The 26,159-nt window shown below is 37.3% G+C and overlaps 1 protein-coding gene across 2 annotated transcripts in view; it reads right to left on the reverse strand.

Moving 5' to 3' along the window:
- Window positions 1–1,611: 1,611 nt before the first annotated feature.
- The window catches only part of rc3h1 (ring finger and CCCH-type domains 1), a 71,551-nt gene continuing 47,003 nt past the window's right edge, over window positions 1,612–26,159 (reverse strand). The window contains exons 11-20 of one of the 2 annotated variants that reach the window (XM_003219864.4): window positions 25,695–25,912; window positions 22,457–22,842; window positions 20,432–20,590; window positions 18,340–18,492; window positions 17,100–17,313; window positions 16,113–16,203; window positions 15,890–16,019; window positions 14,044–14,208; window positions 13,331–13,437; window positions 1,612–9,408 (exon numbers count right to left, since the gene is read on the reverse strand). In XM_003219864.4, coding sequence (XP_003219912.1) covers window positions 9,258–9,408; window positions 13,331–13,437; window positions 14,044–14,208; window positions 15,890–16,019; window positions 16,113–16,203; window positions 17,100–17,313; window positions 18,340–18,492; window positions 20,432–20,590; window positions 22,457–22,842; window positions 25,695–25,912 — 1,774 coding nt within the window. In that variant the 3' untranslated portion in view covers window positions 1,612–9,257. Of the gene's footprint in view, window positions 9,412–13,330; window positions 13,438–14,043; window positions 14,209–15,889; window positions 16,020–16,112; window positions 16,204–17,099; window positions 17,314–18,339; window positions 18,493–20,431; window positions 20,591–22,456; window positions 22,843–25,694; window positions 25,913–26,159 lie in introns of both variants that reach the window. The other variant, XM_008108930.3, reaches the window with a different exon arrangement.

Genomic DNA, 26,159 nt, shown 5'->3' on the forward strand with positions numbered 1-26,159 from the left:
ATTATAGGGAGCGGACAACCACGCTATTAAAACAGCTCCACTGGCTTCTGATAAGTTTCCAGGCCCAATTCAAGGTACTGGTTATAACCTACAAAGCCCTAAACAGTTTGGGTTCAGCCTAGGAACAAGCCTTAAAATCGGCTGGGGAGGCCCTTCTGTTGCTCCCGCTTCCGTCACAAGTACGGCTGGTGGGGAGGAGGGAGAGGGCCTTCTTGGTGGTGGCCCCCTGGCTCTGGAACTCCCTCCCCTGAGAGACTAGATTAACACCCATCTTAGCCACCTTCCCGAAAAATTTGAAAACGTAGTTCTTCCAATGTGCCTTTCACTAATCATTTTAACATTTTGACTTGGCCGTTCAAGTGCTACTTAATATCAAGCCTTTTGCACTTTATGAACAGCCCTGTCCCTGGAGTATATTGCACAAAACCCATCCTGCTTTTTAGCCCTGACCACATCTACTGGGCTCGGCTACTGGTAGCAGTTGTTGAGGTTATGTTTTAATGATGGTTTACATATTTTAATGTAAATGTATTTTATGATGTTGTATTTTAATTTTTGTTTCATTGGGTTTGGTCCCCATGTAAGCCACCTCGAGTCCCTTTGGGGAGATGGGGCGGGATATAAGAATGTTTGTTGTTGTTGTTGTATGACACAGCAAACAAGATAGATATGCTGGATTTCGTATCACAAAATCACAAGTCGAACACTTCTCAAATGTCTAGGACTGTGTGATGTATTTTCGGATGATGCGCGCAGATCCCAGGAGGGTGGCCTTTTGCAGTTGGCAGATTGTAATTTTGTCAATGTCTATTGTTTCAAAATGCTGGCTGAGATCTTTTGGCACGGCACCCAATGTGCCGATCACCACCAGGTGGTTGTTGTTGTTGTTGTTATTATTATTATGATGTGGGCTGTCTTTCAGAGGAAAGAACTGGAAAAAACACCTGATTTTTTTCCCCTTAAGAAAGCCCTATGGAATTTATGGGGCCACCATAAGTGAAAAGATGACACACACACACACACACACACACACACACACACACACACTGAAAGATTTTGGTGAAATTGATACAGGCCTCTGTATCAGCTCTATTACTTTCATGTCATGCCATGACCATTCAGGAGATAGGGACGAGGGCAAATATAAGTATAAAATAGGATTATTTTAAATAGTTACTGTCCCACTCACAGAAAATGTTTAGCGGTTGGTTTATACAGCATTATAAGAAACAAGATAAACACCCATACTATCCCAAAATACCTGCTGAAGCAGTAAAATGCCTACCTTGTTATTATTTTGACAGGTTTCAAACTCAGGATGCTCATTTCGTGATTTAAGAGGGGGAGGTGAGAGAAGGCTATTACAAGATACTGATAGAGGTAAGCAAAGGTTTGAGGGAAGGACTTAATGATAAATGTAATAGTGATCAAATCTGTAAACGCTAAGCAAATTCTCCAACTCTTCAAAGTGACTTGGAGTCTTTATTATCAGCACAGAATCATAGAATCATAGAGTTGGGACAGACCTCGTGGGCCATCCAGTCTAACCCCCTGTCAAGAAGCAGGAAAGTTGCATTCAAAGCACCCCAACAGATGGCCAACACATAAGACTGTTTTTTTTTAATTTTATTTTTTGTTAAATATACCTCTGCAGGGCACAATCACATACAATCAATACGATTGGTAAATTACATGAGCTTTATCCCAAGCATATATGCACCGAAATGTCAAAAAAGTTATTAAAAAAATGAATTCCACCCAAAAAGGTGATAATGACTTAAGAATGTCTCTGGGAGACTGGTACAATCCTAAAAAGACCAAAGGAAACTTGGCTTAATCCCCCCTCCCCTCTCACACACAGAACCATAAAGAATGCACACACATATAAAGAAATCCCACAACTGGAAATGGCCAGGGGACTCTTGAAAGAAGAGTGGGGAAGGCTTGATGATCAAAAAACAAAGAGCAAAATCTGGATTACCGACTGCTAGTCTTTGAAAAGTAATAAAAATGCCACCATGCTGTTGATAAGGTTGCCTTCAAGGAAAAGGGTACATGGTTAGCAAAGAGGCTGCTTACATAGCAAGCAGAGACTGCAAGGCAATTGTAAACTCACAATAGGCAGCAGAGAATCCCTTTATGGGTTGTGTATAGAGCTTGAAACAGAATGCTGTAAAGACAGCAGGCAACATAGTTTGCATTACTAGTAAATCATGCTCTCCATCCCTGGCTGTCTTACCTAATGCTATACTTGGTAAGAGCTCCTATGTAAATCCAGTTGTGGGATTCTGATCCAGTTACACAATCTGGTTTTGGATGCCAAAGACTTGTGAGTATTGTCTGCCACAACAAACTAACATTAACAACAAGAGGGCACAGAGAAGGTCTTCTTGCACGCATCCCACACAGTTAGTGGGAACTGAGTGGAAGACATTCCCATTTACAGTTGTGCCGAACATCACTTTAACATATACAAAAGCAAACAAATTTTGTTTATAGCAAACACCAAATACTCCACAGGATTTTGTTTTTATAAAAGATATGTATACATGTAACATCAGCATGTCTAATACTTTAATTTTCAGAATTACTTTTTTTCTTTTGGAAAAAACCCAAACTTGTAATATTTTTTACCTAAAATTAGATCATTTTTGTTTGTGGAAAAAAGCAGCCATACATATGCAGGTTATTTAAACACAGAAAACTTGTATTAATCATCAGAACAGAAGCTATCCAACCATCAATTAGTAACTGATGCTATTACTAAAATCTTAAGATATCATCACTATGAAAACTGGGAATGATCACTGCCTCTCAAAATCTCAAAAAGAAATAAAAAGTGCAATTATTTCAGCCATAACATTAAAACAGCAAGAGTCCATTGCCATATCTAACATAACATCACAGAAACCTCATTGCAGTAGTAAGGGAAAGGGGTATTTCTCGCTTCAGTGTAACTTTGCACCTCGCCAATATGGCCCTTCTAGTAAGTACAGAATCATCTCTAGGATGATTAAGCAAATAGGGATAAATTCTTGTTGCATCTCAGTTTTTATCATTTAGTTGATAAGTACTCAAGTTATCCTGGAAAACAAAGACTTTAGTTGCTGTTGCGTGTTCAAATTGAATTCCAAACAAAACCAGGTCAGTCCTCAAACCGGGCTGATGGTGAATTTTAGAGAGCTTTCTGGGTTCCCATTCAATGACCAAAAATAAATCTCATTCTGCTCCCTCTAAAAAATTCAGTTAGCTGCGATTCATGTCTTACAAATGATGGACTTGCTACAATTTCCAAATATGAAAGTGTGGTTCATCTCAACCTACAATTTGTTCAAAGAAGCCAGTATAATAAAACTACAATTTGAAGTTAGCTTGTTTCAACTAATCACAGATTAATCAGGGTTCTGCCGTGTTCTGTAAACACAACACGCTGCATCTAGTATGAAACTGAAATAAAAACTACCACTTTCATGGCTGCCTTGAGAGGGAAGCATATCGACTTCATTACTGATGTGGCTCACACTTTTAACATTAAACCATGCATTACCAGTATTACCCAAATATGCTCACTGGAGTCCTTTCTGGAACAAATCAATATGGAGATTGGATGCATAATATAACTGCTGTCAACAATCACCCCAATGCTACTAAGGCTAATTAATATTATTAATCTTTGACTTAGTAAATCAAAATAAACCAACAAATATCTAGGTATTTGATCTGGGTAGGTTTGTCAGGTCACAATCTGGAGCTTTTGCTTGCCACCATTAGTTTTTTTCTGAGAAAAAGTGAGAGAATACATAAAACTCCCACCCCACTCTTCCCATAGTTATTTACTCATTTACATCCCAGGTATAAAATTAGGAATCCTGCTTACAATGGTATGCAGGGCATGGATGCATCAGGTTAAAACAACAGGCAGATTAAAACTGGGCAAGGCTATCTCAGGATATGGAAAAAGGTATATAAACTACATAAACCTATAGAGACCACAATGCAAGTAACTGATAACATTGAGAATGATAACTCTTTGGGGCTGCTTATTTTTAAAACACCCCATACTTCCAAAATTAGCAAAACCATAAATATGATGCTTTTCACTTACATACGGTTGACTTTATGGTGAACGCACTGAGGAGTGTCTAACTGAATGGGCTGCTGTAATGCTTCAGACAAATGGGTAGAAGATGTCACATTTCCAGGATAAAACTCAACATACTTCCTCTGCAGCTAAACACCTCAAATCTGTCTGGGAAAATTAGCATGCGGTTTGTGTTTTTATGCAATTATTTCTGTTAATCTCATTCCATTTGATGCTACTTCTATTTTTAAATCTTGTTTCAGTTTCTTTTAAAAAACAAATTCCTATAATTACTTTGACTAGAAAATTTCAAGCAGGGGTAATGGAATTAAACAGGAACTTTTAAAAAATAAGCCCTTTCTCCGATAGGATGTTCAAGAATTTTTGTAAAAGGAATAAAGGAATTAGATTAAATGGCTGCAAGCATACTGATGCTTAAACACATCATTTCTGAAATGTGCTTATATAATTCACCATCATCAAACATAAGTTTCTATGGTTTGACAGTCATAAGCTTTTACATTGTTCTACCACTCTTAAGAGCTGAAAATAAAATATCACAAGATTTTCCATTCAGTCTGGTTACAGCAGTAAAGTAGATTGCAGGAAAGGAAAACAAAAACCAAAACAAATCATGAATGAAGTACAAGTCTTTGGCTCTCCTTGAAGGAAAAAAGGGATATTTTCCACATTTATACAGACCCCCTCATTTGCCTACCAGTAGGGGCAATACCACAATTGTGCATCACTGAGTAATAACACCGTTAGAAAAGGCAACTTCATAGAAGTTATTGGCTAAGCAAATTCATCTGAACGCTTTATTTTGAGGCAGCAAGCTGTCAATAGGTGCATGATCAGAGAGGATGACAGGGCATGTCTGAAGAGGATAAGTGAAAAAACAAGAATAGCAAAGTTAGAATGGATACTGCAAGTCCTCCATGTCCGAAACCATCTAAGTGGATGTGAGAGGCCAAGAACAAAAAGGTGTGTTTGTTCCTACAAATGATACATTTATTTTCAAAGGAACAAAGTAAGATTGGAGACTGCAAGTCCTCCATGTCCTAAACCATCTAAGTGGATGTGAGAAGCCAAGAACAAAAAGATACGTTTGTTCCTACCAATGATACATTTGTTTTCAAAGGAACAAAGTTGGAATGGAAACTGCAAGTCCTCCATGTCCTAAACCATTTAAGTGGATATTAAAGGCTAAGAACAGAAAGGTATGTTGATTTTTACCAACAATACATTTGTTTTCAAAGGAACAGAGAACATCTTTTCATAAATGTGCCTGAAAAGCAGGAATTACATTTCTGCATACACAAAGTCACTGCTTTAATGTTATTCCAAAATCTGTGTTGTAAGTTAATTTCTTATAAATTTACCTGTAATGAAAACATGCTTGACATTAAATCATCAATGCTTCAACAAGCACACATTACAAAACTTACTTTATGATATATTAGTAGCTAAGAATGAAGACAACATTTCATTCAGTTAATATGCATTCTAACTGTGTTTAAAGGTAATAAGGAGTGTAAAAAATCACAAACATTACAGTGGAAAGGACGTGTTAAATCTTAGAATGGTTAACTAGTCATAACCATGAGTCTAATTCTAATTAAACCTAAGCTCAAATACAAAAACAAAAGTCGGTTAAGTGTTTACCTATGATCATGGCATAGACATGCACATGTATTTGTTTCAATCCTTCCTTGCTGATGGAAGGCAAAGATTTTCAGATCTATTCAGTGACCAAAAGTATAGGATTTGAAGCTGATGTCAAGACAAAGAAAATGTAGAGTCCCAGATATGGATTCGTTAGTTAAAGGTCTTATGGGCCTGATTTCTACCACTGGATAGAAATCATGTACAACGGAAGAATTGTTTTGATGCAGTGGGATCAGCAGCATATCTTTATAGTTCTGAAGCTTATATACTTCTAATTTCAAAGATTCTGAAGACTGATTTTAGGAAGCCACTCAGTTATTGCATAGCAGAAGTTTCTCAGTATTTCCTCAATTTGCTTACTTACTTGGAAGGAAGTATTTCTATCTTGCCTACATACTAAATGGTACTGCATAATCTCAATGTACAAACACAAGAAAAAGTTTATAAAAACGCCAGGTGAGAATTAGACTAATATAGATTTTCTCATGTGAAATATAATTTCACCTAACCTCCCTCTAATTCCATGTATTCACCTTTAAAATTTATACTGAAAAGGGAGAGGGAAAACAGGAAACTAAGCCAGTATCAATGGGGTTGACAGAGGTTAAACAAAACTATCTGCTTGTGTAAACAGGACATTCAACTAGATAGAACACCGCACAGAAAGTACAACTACAGGAAGGCAGTGGGAAAAATATTAAAAAGCCTCCTTTGCAAGCTCACATTCTTGCAAACATCTAGGTTTATAGGAAGAAAGTCACTATCTGTGTCAATAATAAAATTTTCACACATTCTACACATTCCTCCATGTGTTACAATGAATGAATGTACAGCAGGGAGTTCAGGCATGTGCAGAAAGGTTGTTTCTTGTGATGTCCACGACCACACAAGTGTCCATACAATGCAGAATCTGTACAGGTATATGCATATTAGAAATGGTCTAGTGAATACATGTCGGTAAGGCTAACCAATATGGTTCTGCTTTACAGTTATTATATACATCTATATAAATTTCAATGAAAATGTATATTCCCTCTCCCCTTAGTCAGTAAAGACTAATCAGAACTGAAAAAACATCTCCCTTCTAATGTATATGAACCAGACTTTTATTTTCTAAACAAAGGCAAGACAACTATGTTCTGGATTAGGTGCTTCATATTAAGAATAATGTACTTGGTTCATGGAAAACGTGCTGCATTGTGAGAAAGGAAATGGACAAGAACTTTTACAAAGAAAGTTAGTCAAACTAGTTACTACATTGCATACTATTCTCAGTCTGCCTCACAAAGCAGAAAGTTGTGATGAACATTCTCAATCTAATTTAAGGGAAAATTATGCTATCAAATATTAGTGGAAGGATATAGAAGTGATGGGAATGAAGGAAAATATTTCTGATATATGACACAGAGAGCATAGCTGAAGAAAAAGGAAAGAGATGAGAGTTCAAAAGCCATTTGAAAGTTCTTTCTAATGCCTCTACCTTCCAGATTCTTCATAACAGTTGCTTTCATGTAACATTTTTAAAACATTCCCTATATATATGTGTGTATATACAGATATAACAACATATATATGTGTGAATATATATACAAATATTTACTTATTTGTTTATTTAAATAAAAAAACCCAAATGCTCAAATTGCAAGCCAATTTGTGTGTAAGATTTCTAGTCACTGAGCTCCATAGGACAGAATCAAATTCAATGTGAAACAGTATATAAATGTGGTGCCTTGACTAAGCAATATAAATAATCACTACTCAGAAGAGATTTCTGCCTGGAATCTCCTACTGGTAGGCAACAGGGGGCTGTACTCTCTCCCATTTTATTTTATCATATCAATGCAAAACAGCTGACAGATGGTTTTACCTTAAGGGACCTTAAAGGAAGAAAAATAATCTTAAACAAGATTAATAGTCTTCGGCTTTTACCCAACCAAAGCAATGCTTCAACTTATTACATAGCCAGTGTTTCCCAAGGTTTAATAGCACAATTTACATGGAGAAACAAGTCTAAAAGATGCACAAGAGCTTTAAATAGGATTTCCACTCAGTTTATCTCAGCCCATGTAAAGGCAGGAGAATGAAGAAGAAGGAAGCCAAAATGCCTGTAACAATGGCATCTGAAGAAGAGCAATGGAATCTACAGAAGTGAGAAGAGTTTCCATCATATGCAAATCCTGAAGAGTGTTGTTTTTAAGACAGAATTAGTGAAAGTAAACACAACAAGGAGTTTTATTTTCTTGGAGGCCAACTGTCTCTCTTATCCAGAGGAGGCTCGGACTGTCAGACACTGAATTTGGCAGTGCGTTCCCCTCAAGATAGACCAATGATATTAAAGAGCAGGTTTGGATACAATCTAGATTGGAAGAGGGAATGCAAAGTAGAAGGTGCCTGCATTTCTCATTTCCACATTTTTCAATCATATCCAAAATCAAACTGTAGCAGTTCTCGACATATGCTGATGCCAAACCTTCCTAACATTATAGTATCATTCAATTACCACCTTCATGATACACCAAGTAATGCAGAAGCTCTGCTTTGGATATAATGAAGAAACAGGGAAAGTGACCTTCATTTCCCATCCTAATCCCCACATCTTTATGCCATCTAAATTCACCCTACTCTTATTTCCAGATTTTAAAAAAATATCCTACTTAAATGGTGACCGTTTTTTATCTACCCATCGATGCAGCTAGTATACATGCGCTGCCTTTCAAAAGCGGTAAGATCAATACATTTTATTTTATATCAAATGAACTGCTAAGCAATGCCACCTTCTTCAGAAACAGGTTAAAACATTTTAACTCTGAAGGTTGTTTTGTGTGTGTATTCTATGATGTTTGCTATTGCGAAAGTCATGTAAAACACTTCACAAAATTTCAAAGCTTTAAAAATATTATCGATAATGGCAGGATCTAGCATCTATGAGGAGAGTTACTTTCCAAAACTCTACAGGAACAGGAAATTTGGAGCTTCCTACCCCATATAACATTTCCTATTTTCATTTGAAACTCACCCAAAGCAGTAGTGAGTGAGGTTGTTTTGAAGGGAAAAGGAAAGAAGCCTAGAAGGAATTATACACTGGGTATGTAATAATACCAAAATAAAAGAGAAATCTACCTCATTAAGATCATACAATTAATCAAACAAACAGAGTGTCTGTGTGTCTATATATATATATATATATACATACATACACATACATATATATATATATATATTGTTTTTTAAAGCCCTGGCATACAAGGCATCCAAAGTTATTAAAATAAAGTTCATTCACAGAACAAAAACAAATTTAATCTGAGTTGCTTGCAGATACTGCTAATTTTCATTTTTTAATTAAAAAATGTGTTAATGTGAACTATGTGCAGGGTTTGTTTCTAGTAGTGATGGTGTGCACATTGTCTCAGGACCTGCTGTTGTTGCAGTCCTTGCCCACTGCCTCCCATTATCCCAAGTAAAGGACACTGTAACCCCTGACAGAAGCAGAGGGACAAATCATGTTCCTTTAGGGAGCAGAAGCAGACATGGCTCCAGTCCTTTGCGCATCCTGGTCATCTCCTCCCTCTTCAGTATCCTCCGACAAGCTCAGAGCTGTAGTTTTGTTCATAAGAAGGCCAATATTTTCCTGGTTCGAAGCCGATCCATTTGGAACATCACTGCTGAGGAACAAATGCCAAATAGGAAAATGAACACCAGTAGCAATTAAGTAGGGAGGGATGAGAGAGAAACTGAGTAAAATGGAGCCCTTTAACACAACTGTTTACAATATACTGGAATATCAATAACAATTTATGATGAGAAGGTTACGACACCAAAATAAAATAACACAGCCATAGAGTCACATTGAGATCTCTAATACTATACATAATGACTGAACATAAAATCGCATGCTGAACATTAGTGAAACTGCTTTCAAATGATATGTTTGTCAAAGCCATTTCTATCAAAATTTAAAATTAATTTTAATAGAGTAAAACCACACAACACCCCAGTGATTCCAGCATCCGTATTGTCAAAGGCTTCCACAGCTGGAATCACTGGGGTATTGTGTGGTTTCTGGGCTGTATGGTTGTGTTTAGCAGCATTTTCTCCTGATGTTGTGCATGCATCTATGGCTGGCATCCCCTGAAGATCTTCTGAATCATGTCTGACTATGGGGGCTGGTGCTAATCTCAATTTCAAAGCCGGAGAGCCGGCATTGTCCATACACACCTCCAAGGTCATGTTGCTGGCATGACTGTATGGAGAGCCATTACCTTCCCGCCGGAGCGGAACCTATTGATCTACTCACATTTGCATGTTTTCAAACTGCTAGGTTGGCAGAAGGATGCAAATGAAACATCAGGAGAAAATGCTGCTAGAACATGGCCATACAGCCCAGAGACCACACAATACCCCAATGTTACATCTGTTTGGATCTACCAACCCCAGTACAGTAAAACCCTGCTTGTCCAAGCCTCCGTGTAACCCGAGCAGGTGAACGGGGAGGGCCGCAAAGGCCCTCATCGTTCACCTGCTCGCTGGCGCGCGTGTTGCTAGGTAGATAGCAAACTACCTAGCAACACGCACGGGGCGCTAGCCCCTTGGGAGGTGCCCCCTGTGTGTTGCTAGGTAGATAGCAAGCTACCTAGCAACATGCAGGGGGCACCTCCCTAGGGGCGAGCGCCCCGTGCGTGTTGCTAGGTAGCTTGCTATCTACCTAGCAACACGCAGGGCTGGCTCCTTCGCCACGCCGGGCGCCAGTGTTGCCGGCCCCCGGAGTGATGAAGGAGCCAAGGCACGGGCAGGCAGGTGGGTGAACGGGGAGGGCTTTTGCGGCCCTCCCCCTTCACCCGCTCAATGGCTGGCCCAAACACTTGCCAAACGGAGAGGTTTCTTCTCCATTCGGCGGGTGCTTGGAGCCAGGGAAGCGGGAAGTGTGCCGCTTCCCTGGCTCCAAGCAGCCGCCAAAGGGAGAGAAAGCCTCTTCATTCGGCGGGTGCTTGGAAGGAAGCACCCGCCGAACGAAGAGGCTTACTCCCTTTGGTGGCCACTTGGAGCCAGGGAAGCGACACACGCTTCCCTGGCTCCAAGCCGCCGCCAAAGGGAGAGCAAGGAACCTGGTAATCCGAGTGATCTGGGTTGACTGAGCTGAGGTCCGCCCGTTTAACTCGGACTACCGAGGTTCTACTGTATTTCAGTAACTACTGTGATATGCAAGGACAACTCTGCTCAAGTGATGCATGAATAGTGACAATAATTGGGCAAAGGACAAAAAACAGGGCAAAGTCCAAAGCTTAGTCCCCTAGCTGTTGCTTTTCAAAGTCATCTTTAGAAAGTGAAATTAGGATATGGGGCAGAGAAGTGAGAATACACAGTCAACTCATTAAAGAATGCTTGCTATGGCTATTCAATGAAGTTCAGTGATATATACCATATACACTCGAAGATAAGCCGAGTTTTTTTTATCTCTTTTTGGGGGCTGAAAAAGCCTCCCCCGGCTTATAATCGGGTCAAGGTCAAGCCAGGCAGTGGAGCGTGGAGACTACAGTATGTTTTCTTTTCCAAAACCTCGCTTCTCCTCCCTGGCTGGAGATATCTTATTTTCTAAGAGAGAGAGAGAGAGAGACAAGGGAATGTTTTCAAAAGCGAAAGGAGAGTAAGTGAGAGCTTCTTGCAAGCCAGGAAGAAGAAAAATATTGCATGGATGGAAGAGGAAGAAAGAGACTCTTGCAAATTTGCAGGATTTATTATTATTATTACTATTATTGCAAGAACGTTTGCGCAATAGGGAGGGAAGGAGGGAAAAAAGAGCAGCAGAAGGTGTGTATTTCTTTTTATTCCTAAGGAAACAAAAATGGGGTGGGTTTTTGGGAGAGGAAGGGAAGTTTTAAAAAGCCTTTTCTGGCTACTTTTAGAGTTTGAAAGAGGGAGAAATAAAAGAGGTGGGAAAGGGGTGGAGAAAAGAGGAGTTGTTTTTAGGAGGGCTTTGCTTGCATTTCTTCCTTGGGCAAATGCATGCCCCAAAGCTTGTAAATAATATATAGGTTTCCCCCTACAAATACATTAATTTAATATATGAATTTCCCCTCATATGTTTGCAAGTCTCTGCAAGTCCTATAAAGACATAATTCTCTATATATAGAGCAATGTCTAGATAGATCGATATTAATATAGATATAGGCCTTTTAAATATGCACAGGAGGGAAATGCACAGAGGATTTGCAAACTTTTCAGGGGGGAAATGAAAATGTGAAATTAGTATATATAATTATAGAGCTATATCTAGCTCTGCATTGATTATATAGGCATTAAATGTTTGCCTGTTACTATGTTGGAAGCCGGCCTGAGTCCCCAGGGGGAGATAGATAGAGCAGGATACAAAGGAAGTTGTTGTTATTGTTGATGATGATGATAACGATGATTATTATTATAAAGTTAATGTTGATACCATATTGTTTTTGTTGACCCTACTTATGCACTTACAGAGTTAGCTTACTGTTTTTCTTTGAATATGGTAAATATTCAAAAAACATTTACCCCACTTATGCCTCAGTTAATGTAATTTTATTGGTGTCTATTTTTATTTTGAAATTTACCAGTAGCTGCTGAATTTCCCACCCTCGACTTATATTTGAGTCAATAAGTTTTCCCAGTTTTTTGTGGTAAAATTAGGTGCCTCGGCTTATATTCGGGTCGGCTTATACTCGAGTATATACGGTAACACTTCTGATAAACACGCTCATGTAGACCACTTTTTACCAATAAAACGTAAGAATTTATCTTCAGCATATTGAAAGTAAATGGCATAGAAATACAAGTAAAACCACCAGTTCTATAGCTTTAAGTTCAGTAACAATATGCTCAATATGAACTTGTTAATATGGCTTTGCTCCACTGTAGAGCAGGATTTTCCGACTGTTTGTCCTCCAGGTGTTGGATTCAGCTCCCCAAATTCCTGGCAGTTGGTCAAGCAGGCTGGGAATTTTGTGAGCTCCCAAAACTGGAGGACCAAAAGTTGGGAACCATGCTATAGATGACGTTTAACTACCTCACTTCCACAAATATCTCAAGTACCATCAAGTTATTGAAAATGAGGAAAGCATATGAGACATTTTGCTATGTTAGATTATTTGTTATACAGTAAGCAACAAATACATAGAAAAGACCTATATAGCATGCAAGCCAAAAAGCCGAAAGAATCCATGAAGCCTTGGGGGATTATTAATTTGTTGTGTTGCAACTGAAAAATGGAAGATCTTGTCAAGCATTTGTCCCAAAATGTGACAAGTAAAGCCACGTTTGACTTTAATGATCCGATGTTGTGCTGACCTGGTTATTAGCTCTAAGGCAGTCCCATATGATAATATTTCTAAAGAGCTAAAACCACTGTCATGCTGACATTGCTAAAGCAGATTGAATGACAGACTAATAAAAAGAGTCAGTCTCCCTAGGAAAAGTAGACTGAGGATACTGGGAATGTAAGTGCTCTTTCTCATCTTCCTACAGTTTCCAATCACACTTGCCAAGGTCAAACACATAGCCTAACATGTAATGTCACAATCTGAGACAGTTTTATCAACAAAGTTATTCTGTTACCTGAATGTCCCTCCAAGGTCTTCAGCTTGGACCTTGCTTTGTTGTCCATTTTCTGACTGCTTACTGGAACCCACTTTGCTTTTGATATCCAGTGAAGACTGGCTCTCCTTGGGGAAGGAAAAGGAAAACGTTAAGTTTACTATTTTAAAACACATCTAAAAGCTTGTTCAACAACTGAGAAAAAACAACAACTGTAGTTCTTCAGATTAAATTATACAGTTTGACTCACACAAAAGCCATAGCACAAGGGAACATAAGCCTAGACATATTTGTCCTTATCTAGTTCATCAAGATATGAAGCTTCCAAAACACACATGTATCAGATAACCAAGACTGAGGAAGTCTACAGGTTGTAAAATACTGTTCCTTTTCCATATGCCATTGAAATGAGTGTTGTTGCATGACAGAGCCTGCATCTCGGCTGAAAAAGCACTTATTTGCTGTCAACCTATATTCAGCTATATAGTTCTTTGCTATACAGCTGAATATGGTTGCACATAAAAATTGCTTATGAATTAAAACAAAACTATAAAGGTTACAAATCTAAAAAATCATTCCAGACTCCTTAACACTGAGACTGGATAACACTGGCAGAAGACATCAAAAGACAGCACCTCCCTATGATGTATGAAAAAACATTCCAACTCACTAAACAGTAGCAATAGCAGCAGCACCTCTTAAATCCACCTTTTGTGCCCCTATAAAATACTCACCATGCTCAGCTCTCGAGTTCTCTTCCCGATTTCCCTCTCCACCTGATGAAGCTCCAAGCTCAGCTGTTCACTTGAGATCATTCCAGGCCATTTAGGAGGCGGGGGCTGTGGTTGGCCTGCCAAGGCATTCGCCTCTCTCTGCAACAGCAGCCTGTTACTAACACCCTAAATGCACAAAGCCAAGCACATACATCACTCAGCAGACAGAATACACCATGCAGACAATGGGAATCAGGCCAAAAATGCAGAATATTTCTGGGTTCCCAAAGCCCAACCTACCTGCCTTTCATATGCAATGTACAATTTGGCCATTATTCCCAAAAAGGTTTTACTAATAATTAAATAATGATTCACTGGGATCGGAAATATAGGTTATGAAACATCCTGCCCTTTCAAAAACTTGTTTGATCTCTAATTTCAAGTTGGTGCACAATTTGTCAAACCAGGAAACTTAGCTAGAAAAATGATAAAACCAGCCAACAGGTATTTTTATTTCCTGTAGCAAACAGATGGCCTTGAGAATATCATAATCAGAGTCAATGACATACTTGTTCTCTGAAATTCTCCAAGCTTATAGCCATCTGTACACCTAGTGGCAGTACATTACTTAAATTAATTCTTTATTATCTGAAGGACATCTGGCTCTACTGCCTACTAAAATCACTGCATCATTGAAAGAGAACTTTGTAAAGAAACAGTCTGGTGGAACTTTTCCTGAGGTTCTGAACTTCAACCTGTTTTTTTTAATACCCTTGGATGTAGTTCATCTATTCTTGGAGATTTGAATTCATTTACATGAGCCAGTTATTCTGCATTGATTTTGTCCTTTTTCCAGTTCTTGTACACATCCCTTTTAAATCTTATCTCAAATGAAAGTTCCTTAGGCATCCATTCTAGTTTCTTTAGAAATTGACTATTTTGCCTCCTCATATAAACTGTTTGAAGCTGGACCTTCAATATCTCACTTTTTAGAACCTGTCATCCATCATGAAGTCCTTTCACTTTTAGTATTCCTGATCATGGTATCACACTCAGTTTTATCCTAAGAAAATATCAAATAATGAATAAACATCATCCAGGTATCTTTGCTTCAAAGAAAATACAGATAATAAGTGATTACTGCTAGGAATTCTTCAACTGAAATAGCTGTAGACTCTCTAAGGAACTGTCATCTCTTCAAAAGACCATTACTATTATTGGGCTAATATGTCCTATTCTGTTCATTGCTGATGCCAGAACTGAAAGTCATTTCAAGGAATTAAATCAATTGTTAAGACTTCTATGATGACTTTTTAGTTAAACTAGGAAGGAAAGGCCAGGCAACATAAGTAAGAAACAACAATGCAGGAACTCAACTACCTAGTATTGTCACTAAGTTCCATATCTAATTACTCTAAAGAACAAAGACAGAAAACAAAAATCTTATTTATTTCCTAAGGGTGTAATCTATGTGCTCCTATGTATGTGTGTGGGAGAGAGACACTAAAGAAGAATATGAATGTGAGTATGAGAGCAGGGCAGAGAACACATGTGCACACACACATAAGCAAAGGAAGTGCTGGCATGCATACAAACACAAAATTTACAGCCTTCAAGAAACTGTTGTTACTCAAGTTATATCTAATTACTGTAATCTGAATTTCACACTTCACATTTGTAATCACATTTCAAATTATTTAGCAATAGTGATAAGATTCTCATTCTAAAACCACTGAATATAATATAATCAAGGTGGCATATTTATATTCACATAGCTATCTATCTTTCTGACATCCTGTCCTTGCTTAAAAATGAATGGGAGGGAGGGAGAAAGCACGAGCAAGAGAGAGGGGAAATATATACCCACCTCCAGTCCTCTTGTCTGCTGGCTAATCTGATGATTTAATTGCTGCAGTTCAAGTCGAAGTTGCTGTTCCCTTTCAGATGAGGGCAAAGCCTTCCCGTGGCCAGCGACCTCTGTCACAGATAACCTCTCTCTTTAGAGACAAATATTTTTTTGTTAAGAAAGGAGTACTCACTTTTTAGGGTAAAATAAAATGTATGTGACTAGCAAGTTCAAATGCTCTTACCTTTCACTAAGACGTCCCTGAGAAGGTATGTTTTGATGGGGTGAATATGGCGCCCCTCCCCATGTATTGTGTGTTCCATAAGGGCTGTAATCTATGACAGTTGGAGAGGTATAAATAAGAGGTATAAATAAAAGAGTTTACTAACATCATTTATATTAAAATAATGGCAAAATAGATACTCATGCCCTATTTCTAAGGCAATCTTGAATTTAATGTAACTTTGGAGGAAACGTGTTACAACAGAAAACCACTGCTTTTTTCTATTGCCCTTTATCTTTTTTTACATTGGAAATATTAGACAAAAATATTTACTGGTCATATTTTTGTCCCCTTTTAAACAACAACCAGAAAGGATGGAAGACAGATGTGGTACCAGACATAAAGGACTGGTTACTTAAAGTTCTGGAAATAAAGGACATTGACAAACTAACTTTTTTATTAAAGCAAAATGTTGGCAAAGGACTAAAAATGACGGACTGGTCATCTCTTGAAGAATACATTAAGAGAAAATAAGGACTTGAAAGGGAAGGAAACACTCTTAATACTCTCCAATATCTTTTTTTTGGGAGAGATAAATAGATAAAAGAAACAATAAATGGAAGAAGAACAGAAGTTACAAACAATATCCTTTTTGTAGGGTTTTTTCTTTTTCTTTTTTTTCTTTCCCTCCTATTTCCTTTTTTCCTACTTTTCTCTATTCATTTTATTGTTCCCCCACTTTTTATGTAGTTGAAACTTTTCTTTTAAATATATATATACATACACATATACATACATACATACACATACACATACACACACACACACACAACCATCAAACAGCTTTCATTTAATATTTTTATGTGTGGGAAGAAAAGGAGTAACAATGACAAAGAAACTAATGATTAGAGGCACAAATAAACAGGACTGAAAAAAGGGCAGGAGAGTTTCAAAATATCTGTACATTGGGGGATGGGGAGGAAGACCTGTAAGACATAAGCTGTATACCTGAAATATTAACTGGTTTTGTAGAAGCCCCTTGAACTGTCATGGCTTGCATGGGACCGGGGTTCTGGTACATTGCTTTTGATGTACGTGAGATGGCACCAAACCTTGAAACAGTAGGACGATCCCCAAATGGAATAAGATCATCATCACCCGTTTCTGCTGCTCTCCTTTGCAAGTCCAGCCTCTGGTCTCGCATCCCTTTACTATCTAAATTCTGAGGAGACAGAAAAACAGAGGAATTATGAATTTCCCTGCTTTGGCTGACACTTTTTTCAGTTCCCATTTCACATGATTCTGTACAAATGTATTTCAACACTTATTATAATCAGTGGGTCCCATAATTTCTCCTCCAGAATCAGGATTATCTGGAGCAACTTTGGGGGGGGGGGAACTAAAGAAAAGAACAGATCCAAATATAAATCTCCTCTTTCCAATTCAGCACACAGTCTACCTGCTGATCCCATCCCCATGCCTTGCTTCCAGCAAGTGACATAGCAAGGGATACCTTTTGAACTCATACACACACAGGCTGACTGGAAAGAAGAAATAGTGAATCAATCAGAAACACAGCAGAGATCTTCTTCTGTGCATAGGTTATTTGAATTCATAAAATATTTTGCATTATCTTTTTTACCCCAACAAACCAGCAGTTCTTTTGAACGGAGAGTTTAGAAACCACTGCACAAAATTTTAACTCCATTCATGCACAACAGATCATAGTTTAGAAATCGAGCACAGGTTTGAGCTTTCAAATAGGTAACTTATACTTCAGAGAGGCAGCCTGTCATTTCAACAAATGTCTCTCCAGAACTCAGCCTCACTCTCTTCTCCATAGTTTCTCTAGGAAGTGAAGTCATGGCTTCAATATAATTTGTTCATTCAAATACCTGAGGCTACAGGGAGTCCAAACAACTGTTTGTGAACACATTTTAAAGTAAGTTTTCTAATTCTGGTTTGCAGGTCACCTAATTAAAAACATCTATTTATCAATTTAGACATGACAACAACACAGAACTAAACTTTCAACCATGAAGTCTAAATTGCACCTGAAAATTAAGAGAAAGATTACCTGAAAATGCATAAAGGTTCAAGTACCGGTAGTGATCCTTAAACCTAGAACTGCATCTAGGATTCTCTGAGTGTAATCAGCCTTTCTGAACACAAGATCAATTTCTGGTGATGTACTGAGTATCAATAACACATTCTCTTTAGCACTGTTATATCATCTCTGCATGCTTACCACCATCTCCACAAGTCCCACTGCCACAATGTCTTTGGGTTTTGCATCTTTGGTTCCAATGTAGGAGCCAATGGTGTCACACGACCAGGGGGAGTACTGGCTGTAATCATTTCCTTTGTATTTGCCAGCTACCTTCAAATCTTCTTCCATGTACTGTATAAAAACAGAGCCCAGCTATGTAATTGAAGGAAAAGAAATCTTTGCATTGAGAATTCTTGCAATAACAGTTAAAAAAAAGAATACAAGAATAATGTTCTATGTGCCTTTACTAAATATTTGAATTAGATCCAACTTGGCACTTGAGACAAACTATATGGTTTTCATGTGCTCAAAAACTTCTAATTGGACTGAGAATTCTTTTTCATATAAAATGTATATGCAATTTATGCATTAACATAGAGCTACATCCAGCTAAATTTATTATGTTTAGGATTTAATGTAAATATGGAATATAATTACTAATAAACATTACTTTCAGGTTTGATGGATGGACCCCCCTGTGCCACAAAAACTGAAGGAGCCATTTGACAGGATCCCTTATTTAGAGGTCAGCGGGTGTTCTCTAGAATAAGAGACTCAATAATCTTAATATAACATTGTGACAAAATTTGAAAATAAAATCTGTTCTTGGTTTGAAAGTGTTACCCCGTTTAATTGTGTGGTACTTACTTTGAAAGTAGTAGTTACACTCCAGAAACTTTATTTTTGTGGCTGCCACAAACTAGGTTGAATTGGTTGGGACTCTATGAGATACTCGTTGAAAAACTATAGCAAAATGTGCTGCAGGTTGTACCACAAAAACAAAGTTTTTGCAATTTAACAAACCTTTTCCATGTTTTTATGATAAAACCAATTAAGAAATGACATTCATAACCCAGGAACAAAAATAATGTTACATAGTGTAATCTCAATCTGATAATGGAACGTGTGTTTAGTACAGGGTTTCTACACAGGCAGAAATCCCATTTGTATGAGGCACTACAAAGAAGTATGTTTTCTGCTGACAATGAACTCAAATTACAAGAAAAAAGATTCCACCTAAAGATTAGAAAGGCATGCTTTATTGCCTTGAAGAGTGGTGGACTCTCCTTCTTTGGAGATATTTAAGCAGAAGTTAGACAGCTATCTGTCATGAACGTTTGCCTTATATTTTGGAAACTGCCTTGAGTCCCTTCAGGGAGATAGGGTGGTCTACAAATAAAGTTATCATCATCATCATCATCATCATCATCACCATCACCATTGTTTTAGTTGAGAATTATTTTATGACAGCGGATAGCTAAGATGAGCCTTGGGATCCCCTTCCAGTTCGGTGAATCTATTACTCGGCCTCTCTCACCAAAGTGAAAAGTCCTTCTTGCCTTCTGAGCTATTGGGTGGGTATTCATGCTTGACTCTAAAAATCTGGAGAGTCTACATACTTAAAATCCAATATGCATGGCCTGAGTCATATGAACAATTCTTTTAAAAGTTTATCCCAGGTCACTCATACTGTTAAGGGCTACACAACATATCCACTCCCAGTGCTTCTCAAATATTTGATGAGGTAGACACATCTCATAAGATAACAAGGAAGAGATGTTTACACATGATTAAGTCATGGTAGATGCTGAAAATAGGAAATGCTCCAAAATTTGCCCACAAGGATGGCTTGAGATGGTGATATTTTTCTTTCTAATGCTTCAATGTACATGGACTTTATTTCATGTAAAAATATTTAAAATACTGTATATAAAATTATCTTCATACTATATTTATATAGTGTATAAGCAACATAAATAAAATTTGTGTTTAGACTTTGGCCCCATCTCATAAAATATCTAGATGGCCCATGTGGTCTCTTCCAACTCTACTATTCTATGATTCTATGATTCTATCTCATTAGGTATATGAAAAATTCCAAAATAAAAATAGATCTATAAGCCAAAATACTTCTTATCCCTAGATTTTCAGATAAGGGAGACTCAATTTGTATTCAGATTGGACACGCATATTTCTGTGGGTCAAAATTAGTGATATTTATTCACTAATGAACACACCCGTGGGAAATAATGTACTAGTAGTAACTGCATTTAAAAAAAAACATGCTCACCTCATCACTGTGTAAAGTGGGAGGCAGAGTTGGTGATGGTGCAAAAGGAGGAGGGGAAATGACTTTCCTTTCTTCTAACTGGGCCATGATCTCCTTTCGTCGCCGGTGCAATTCATCTAGGCTGGGATGTGGCTGAAGAGGAGGCCGGATATAAGGCTCCTGTTGATTGATAGAGAATTTTTTATTATAAAACATAGTTTGAAGACCTGAAGAAATTCTTAAAGAGGAAACCTATGGTGGATTTGTAATTTCAAAATCCATCATGGGATTCTCCAATTAAGTATCTAAATAAACATGAATAAGATAGAGCAAGAGAACCACTGACATTACAGAATTGTTGAATTTTCTCTGAATTTAGTACAGTGGTTCTCAACCTGTGAGTCCCCAGATGTCTTGGCCTTCAACTCCCAGAAATCCTAACAACTGGTTAACTGGCAGGATTTCTGGGAGTTGTAGGCCAAAACACCTGGGGACTCAGGTTGAGAACTACCGATTCAGTACTTTTGGTACTCCTTTGGAGATTAGAATCTTTCATACTCGTGCTCCAAAGGAGGACAGTCACAGTGTAACACATGTAGGTAAACACTGTACTGAAGTGAAGTTACAGGAAGAAGTGAATATAGCTATACTTCATTTCAGCCTTAGATTCTGTAATAAAAATATTTACAGTAAATTTATAAATAATTTTACAATTTATTTTTGTCAATAAAATTCTGGAAATAATATGCCAACTAGTTTTAATGCCATTATTATTTCCCTAAATAACATTCTGAAAAGTAGTAGTCTTCAAAAGAACATTTAATAATTTAAGTCTGATACTGAGAGTCTTTGTGGTTGCTGTTATGTGCCTTAAAATTGTTTTCTACCTATGGCAACCCGATCACAGGATTTCTTGGCAACATTTCTTCAGAAGGTGTTTGCCATTGCCATCATCTGAGGTTGAGAGAATGTGACTTGCCCAATGTCACTCAGTAGATTTTATGGCTGAGCGGGGTTTCGAACCCTGGTTTCGAACTGTAGCCTAATGCTCAAACCACTTCCGACTACTGGTTCTCCCTTTTGGAATCTGCTTATAGCAAATTGATTTCAACATACTTCCTTACACAATGTACAACATATCAAGTTCTTTGCTGGACTAATGCATTTCAGATATAGAATTCCACATATTGATTTTAATGATGGTAAATAAGCACTGTTGTACAGTAAGCAGAATTCAATATACTAATCATTCATAATATATTTCTACAAAATTTGACTTGAAACATTTTCTCATTTCCTAAACTGACTGGAATCAGATTTAGCATTTTTATATCTATTATTATTATTACTATTATTATACTATTTTTTATCACACTTTTCTCTCAAAAAGGAGACTCAAACAAACAAAAATCCAAATTATAATGCATTAATTTGACACATTCCTTAAAATGATGATTTTCCTCCCTCCCCAAAGTATTTTAATTGAAGCATTTCCTTCGGAAAAAAATCCAATAAAATATAGTTTATATTTTGTATTCAAGCAAATTTCAAGCTTTAGATATAATTCTTGTATTTTAAAACTTGTGTAAATTGTGGTTACTCTAAAAAGACAGTTTCAAATCTCTTTCCCAGAAAGAAAAGCATCAAAGTGTGTGTTTTGTGTGAGAGAGACGGATGTTAAACCATGGTTTAGTTTAAACTTTGAACAGTGGAATATTTTATCCCATTAACAACACATGCAATAATTTTGTGCACTGGTGTATTTTGTAAATGGGATCTTTTCTACCCAAAATACAGAAAAACAGAGTAAAATTATACTAAAATGTAGGATACCCACACCCTGGCTAAAAATAAAACCTGTTTGACCGTTAACTCACTGACAAAATCAAGAATATATCTTGGTTTAATCCCATCTGAAAAATGTTATTTCAAAAAGTTGTTATGGGGGTCATGACTAAATGTATAGCATGTAATATAAAAACACTAAGCAACATAAACAAATGATCACCAACAGAATCCCATAGGAAGATATCATACAGCCCATACTCTGTGATATGAAGGTCTGATCTGATTCAGATGCTGACTGACTGGATAGTAGCCCTCTACTTGTGGATATCTGTCTCTTGCTTCAGGTACATATGGCGATACAGCAGGCGGAGGAATTTCAATGGGTACAGGACTTCCTCGGATAATTTCTTCTCGCTGGTATGGCTGGGCAGGGGGATATACGCGCCGGCTGTCATAATGGGGAGGGTACACTGGCTGTCCCATAGGAGGGTATTGCTGTGGCTGTGCATTGTAATTCACCATGCGATCTTGGAGGTATGGTGAATAATGTTCTAAATAAGGAGGACCTGGTTCAGGAACAGATGGTGGCGGCCGAACAAATCGGGACATGCACTGTGAAGACTGAGCTGCAGGATAATATACACCTAAATGCATGAAACAAGATATTGGAAAAGTGCTTTAGCTCAAAATTTTCATGTATTTCAGAGAACTTGGATGAACTCATTTTCATAAACTATTCCTGTTCTGAAGGGGGGGAAATCATACCACATGGTCTTTCCTAAGAAAGAATGTCAGTATGGAAAAATATCTGGAAGCAGCTATAGAAACCACTTTAAACTAAGGAACAATTCATGTATTTCTGTAAGCGAATCCCTACATAAACTTAACCCACTCCAGTTATTTTAACAGCAATTTACATGTGACTGCTTAGTTCCTTTAGGTGGTGGTAACAGAAGTAGCAATTAGCAGCACACAGGTAAACATACAGAAAAAAAAGCTACTTCCTTGTCTCTTCTGTCTGTTCCCCAAAGGGATACATAGGTTAACTGGTAGCAAGCAACACTGGTAACCATATGTATGATGGCTTGTGTATGTTAGACCTCACAACTGTTATAACTGGCTAGAAGCTTCAGTATCTATAAAGACTAATTCATAGGTTCAATTCTACACCAAAAATATACTCCATCAATCTTTAGAGACAGGTGAGGCTCCCAAATATGTGCCCATTTCTTTAAGCTCTACAGGAGTTTTAGTTCTAGGATATCAACTTTTTCATTTTTTCCAAGCTCATTATTCGTGAAAATCTATTCTTTTTTGCTCCCCAATGCGCATACATTTTCCTAGTTTCTTAACATAAAAGACCTTTTTCCCTGAAGCTTTTCCCCTGGTATTCCTTGGTCACAAGGCTATAAAAAAACCAAAAGCCCAGTGTGGAACGCATTACTTCATCAAATTCTTTTTTGTGAACAATCCACATAATATTTTTATTATTGAAAGCCATCCACTGTATCTTATTGAACTAAAAGAGACAATTTCCATTTCCTTTTTGGAAAAATGAGATTCAGTACTCAATTGTAAACCTTAGCTGACCTTCTTAAGCAGATGAACAGTAGTGATTATGAAAAGTTCTTAAGAATTTATTTAGAATTCTTTTGAATGTCAAAACAGTCTTGGATTAATTAACATGTAATTTGTTTGAAAAATCTACAGGTAATTACATACATATTAATAGTGACAATAATTCTCTATGTTCAATAGTGGAAAAAGACAGAAACATCAACTATAGAAGGTTGGACAGTGAAGATGTAGGAATTAATAGTAATGGACAATTTTAGAATGTTTTTGAAGGGTAAGTCACTGAATGCATTATTTGACAAATGGAAACCTTTTTATCTATATCTGAGGGAAAGTGAATTATTTTATATACAGATTTAGAGATATAGAAGTTGGGATATTCATTTCTTAATAGTAAAACAAGAAGTAAATAACTTGTTGGATATAAAGTGGAAGAAAAAAATTAAATTATTGAGAAACTGACAAAAAGGAAGCTGCAAGCTCAATGAAAAATTATTTTTATTTTATTGTGTCAGAAGCGAATTGCGGCCCGGATGTGTTACCATCCTGCAAGAGGCTTCTCTCATGTCCTCGCATGAAGCTAGGGCTGACAAGCAGGAGCTCACTCCATCTCACGGATTTGAACCAACCTTCAGGTCAGTAGTTCAGCCAGCACAAGGGTTTAACCCATTGCTCCACCGCAGCTCCTATTTTAAAACGAATTTATGTATTTCTTTGTAGTTTAGCATTATATATAGATATGTATGTTGTGTAGTTTGTTATGCAAGTGTTATTTAAATATGCTTATGTAGTATTGTTGCTTTTCCTTTTTGTGTTTAATTAAAAATATTGAAAAAAATCTAGTTCTAATTTACAAAAAAATCTAGCTCTCAGTTACACAGCACTATTTTAAAATCTGTAGTAAACTTGTCCAAAGCTTGCTGTGCTTGGAAATGACATTTAAATTTCTTGCATCACTGCCTCTTTTCTTCTGTAACACTATGTAACAAAATTTGAAAAATTTTCTGTTCCTGGTTTGAAAATGTTATTTCCTGTTTAATTGTGCCATACTTACTTTGAAAATAGTTGCTATACTCCATAAACTTTGTTTTTGTGCCTGTCATTTAAAAATTTTCAATGTGCAATTTTTAACTTTTCATATGCCATTTTTAATCTTTTGTGCAGTTTAATAAATGTTTTTCATGTTTTTCTGACATAACCAATTAGGAAATGACATTTATAACCCAGGAACAAACATCATGTTGCACAGTGTAATCAGAGTTCTTTAATAATAGTTTTCCTTGTCACAAAATTCAAAATACTTTATGTGTTTGTTTCAGGATAAGCAATGCAAATGCAATACAGAAAAGTTGCTTTGACCTGTGGCTTCTTAAGTGGAGAAACTCAATTCTTGGAGTAAATAAATGGGACATGGACTTAAGTGTTGTATATTAATATCTGCAATATATGAAAATATAATTAAGAAATGGGATAACATTTTCTTATTTGGCAAATGTGAAAGTTTAGGAAAACCTTACCACCTCGTTTCCTGGGTAGTGGTTGGGTGTTTCCCTGCCACTAATGCTTTCCTCTAGCTTCTGCTATTTTGCTAGTTATATAATATGGGCAGAGAATGGCATCTTTGAGGAGAGCAGAGGAACTCTGTGTTGAAAGTAAAGATATAGGCAGCTAAACTACAGAGTGTCCGTCACATAAACACATGACCTAATCTGAGAAATTAAAAAAGTCTATCCTTCAAGAAATCCCTCTGCACGCATAATCCATTTTATAATTAATCTAATATTCTGACCTTTGATACTATGCGTAAGACAGATTCAAAGTTATACTCTGTTTACCATCCCATGCCTTCTCAAGAACTCCACAGTGATGCCAACTTTTTCCTCTATCCCAATACCAACTTTCATCCAGATATCACTTTTACCTGGTTGATAAGGAGGTGGTTCAAATGGGGGAGCTGCTCCTCGTGCACCTGCATAAAACATATCTGTTTGCTGAGCTGGATACATCTGAGAGACACGGGGCACCATCTGAAGTTGCTTGCCAACTGATATTGGGGGCAGGTCTGCAGGACCACGCGGCGGTGCTGGGTGAGAGTTGACTGGTAAGGCAGATAGAGAATTCTCAGGAGCAGGTTCCAGCCTAGAAGACACCAATGATAATGTACTGACAATTATACTGTCCAAAACATGCAAACAATCATTGCTGTATTAAAGCTTCTGGGGGCAGAAACGGACTAGGAAGACTTACTAACAGCAGAGAGTGGTTGGAATAATTTTCCACCCATTTGTTGCCAGGAATACTGCATCAGAAAAGGGCAGAAGTACTACAACTTTCACTGTAAGATGGCTTATATTTCTAAAACTTTTATGATACGTGGGAAAAACTG

This window comes from Anolis carolinensis, chromosome 4 (genome assembly GCF_035594765.1).
Source record: "Anolis carolinensis isolate JA03-04 chromosome 4, rAnoCar3.1.pri, whole genome shotgun sequence".
Classification (NCBI taxonomy): Eukaryota; Metazoa; Chordata; class Lepidosauria; order Squamata; family Dactyloidae; genus Anolis; species Anolis carolinensis.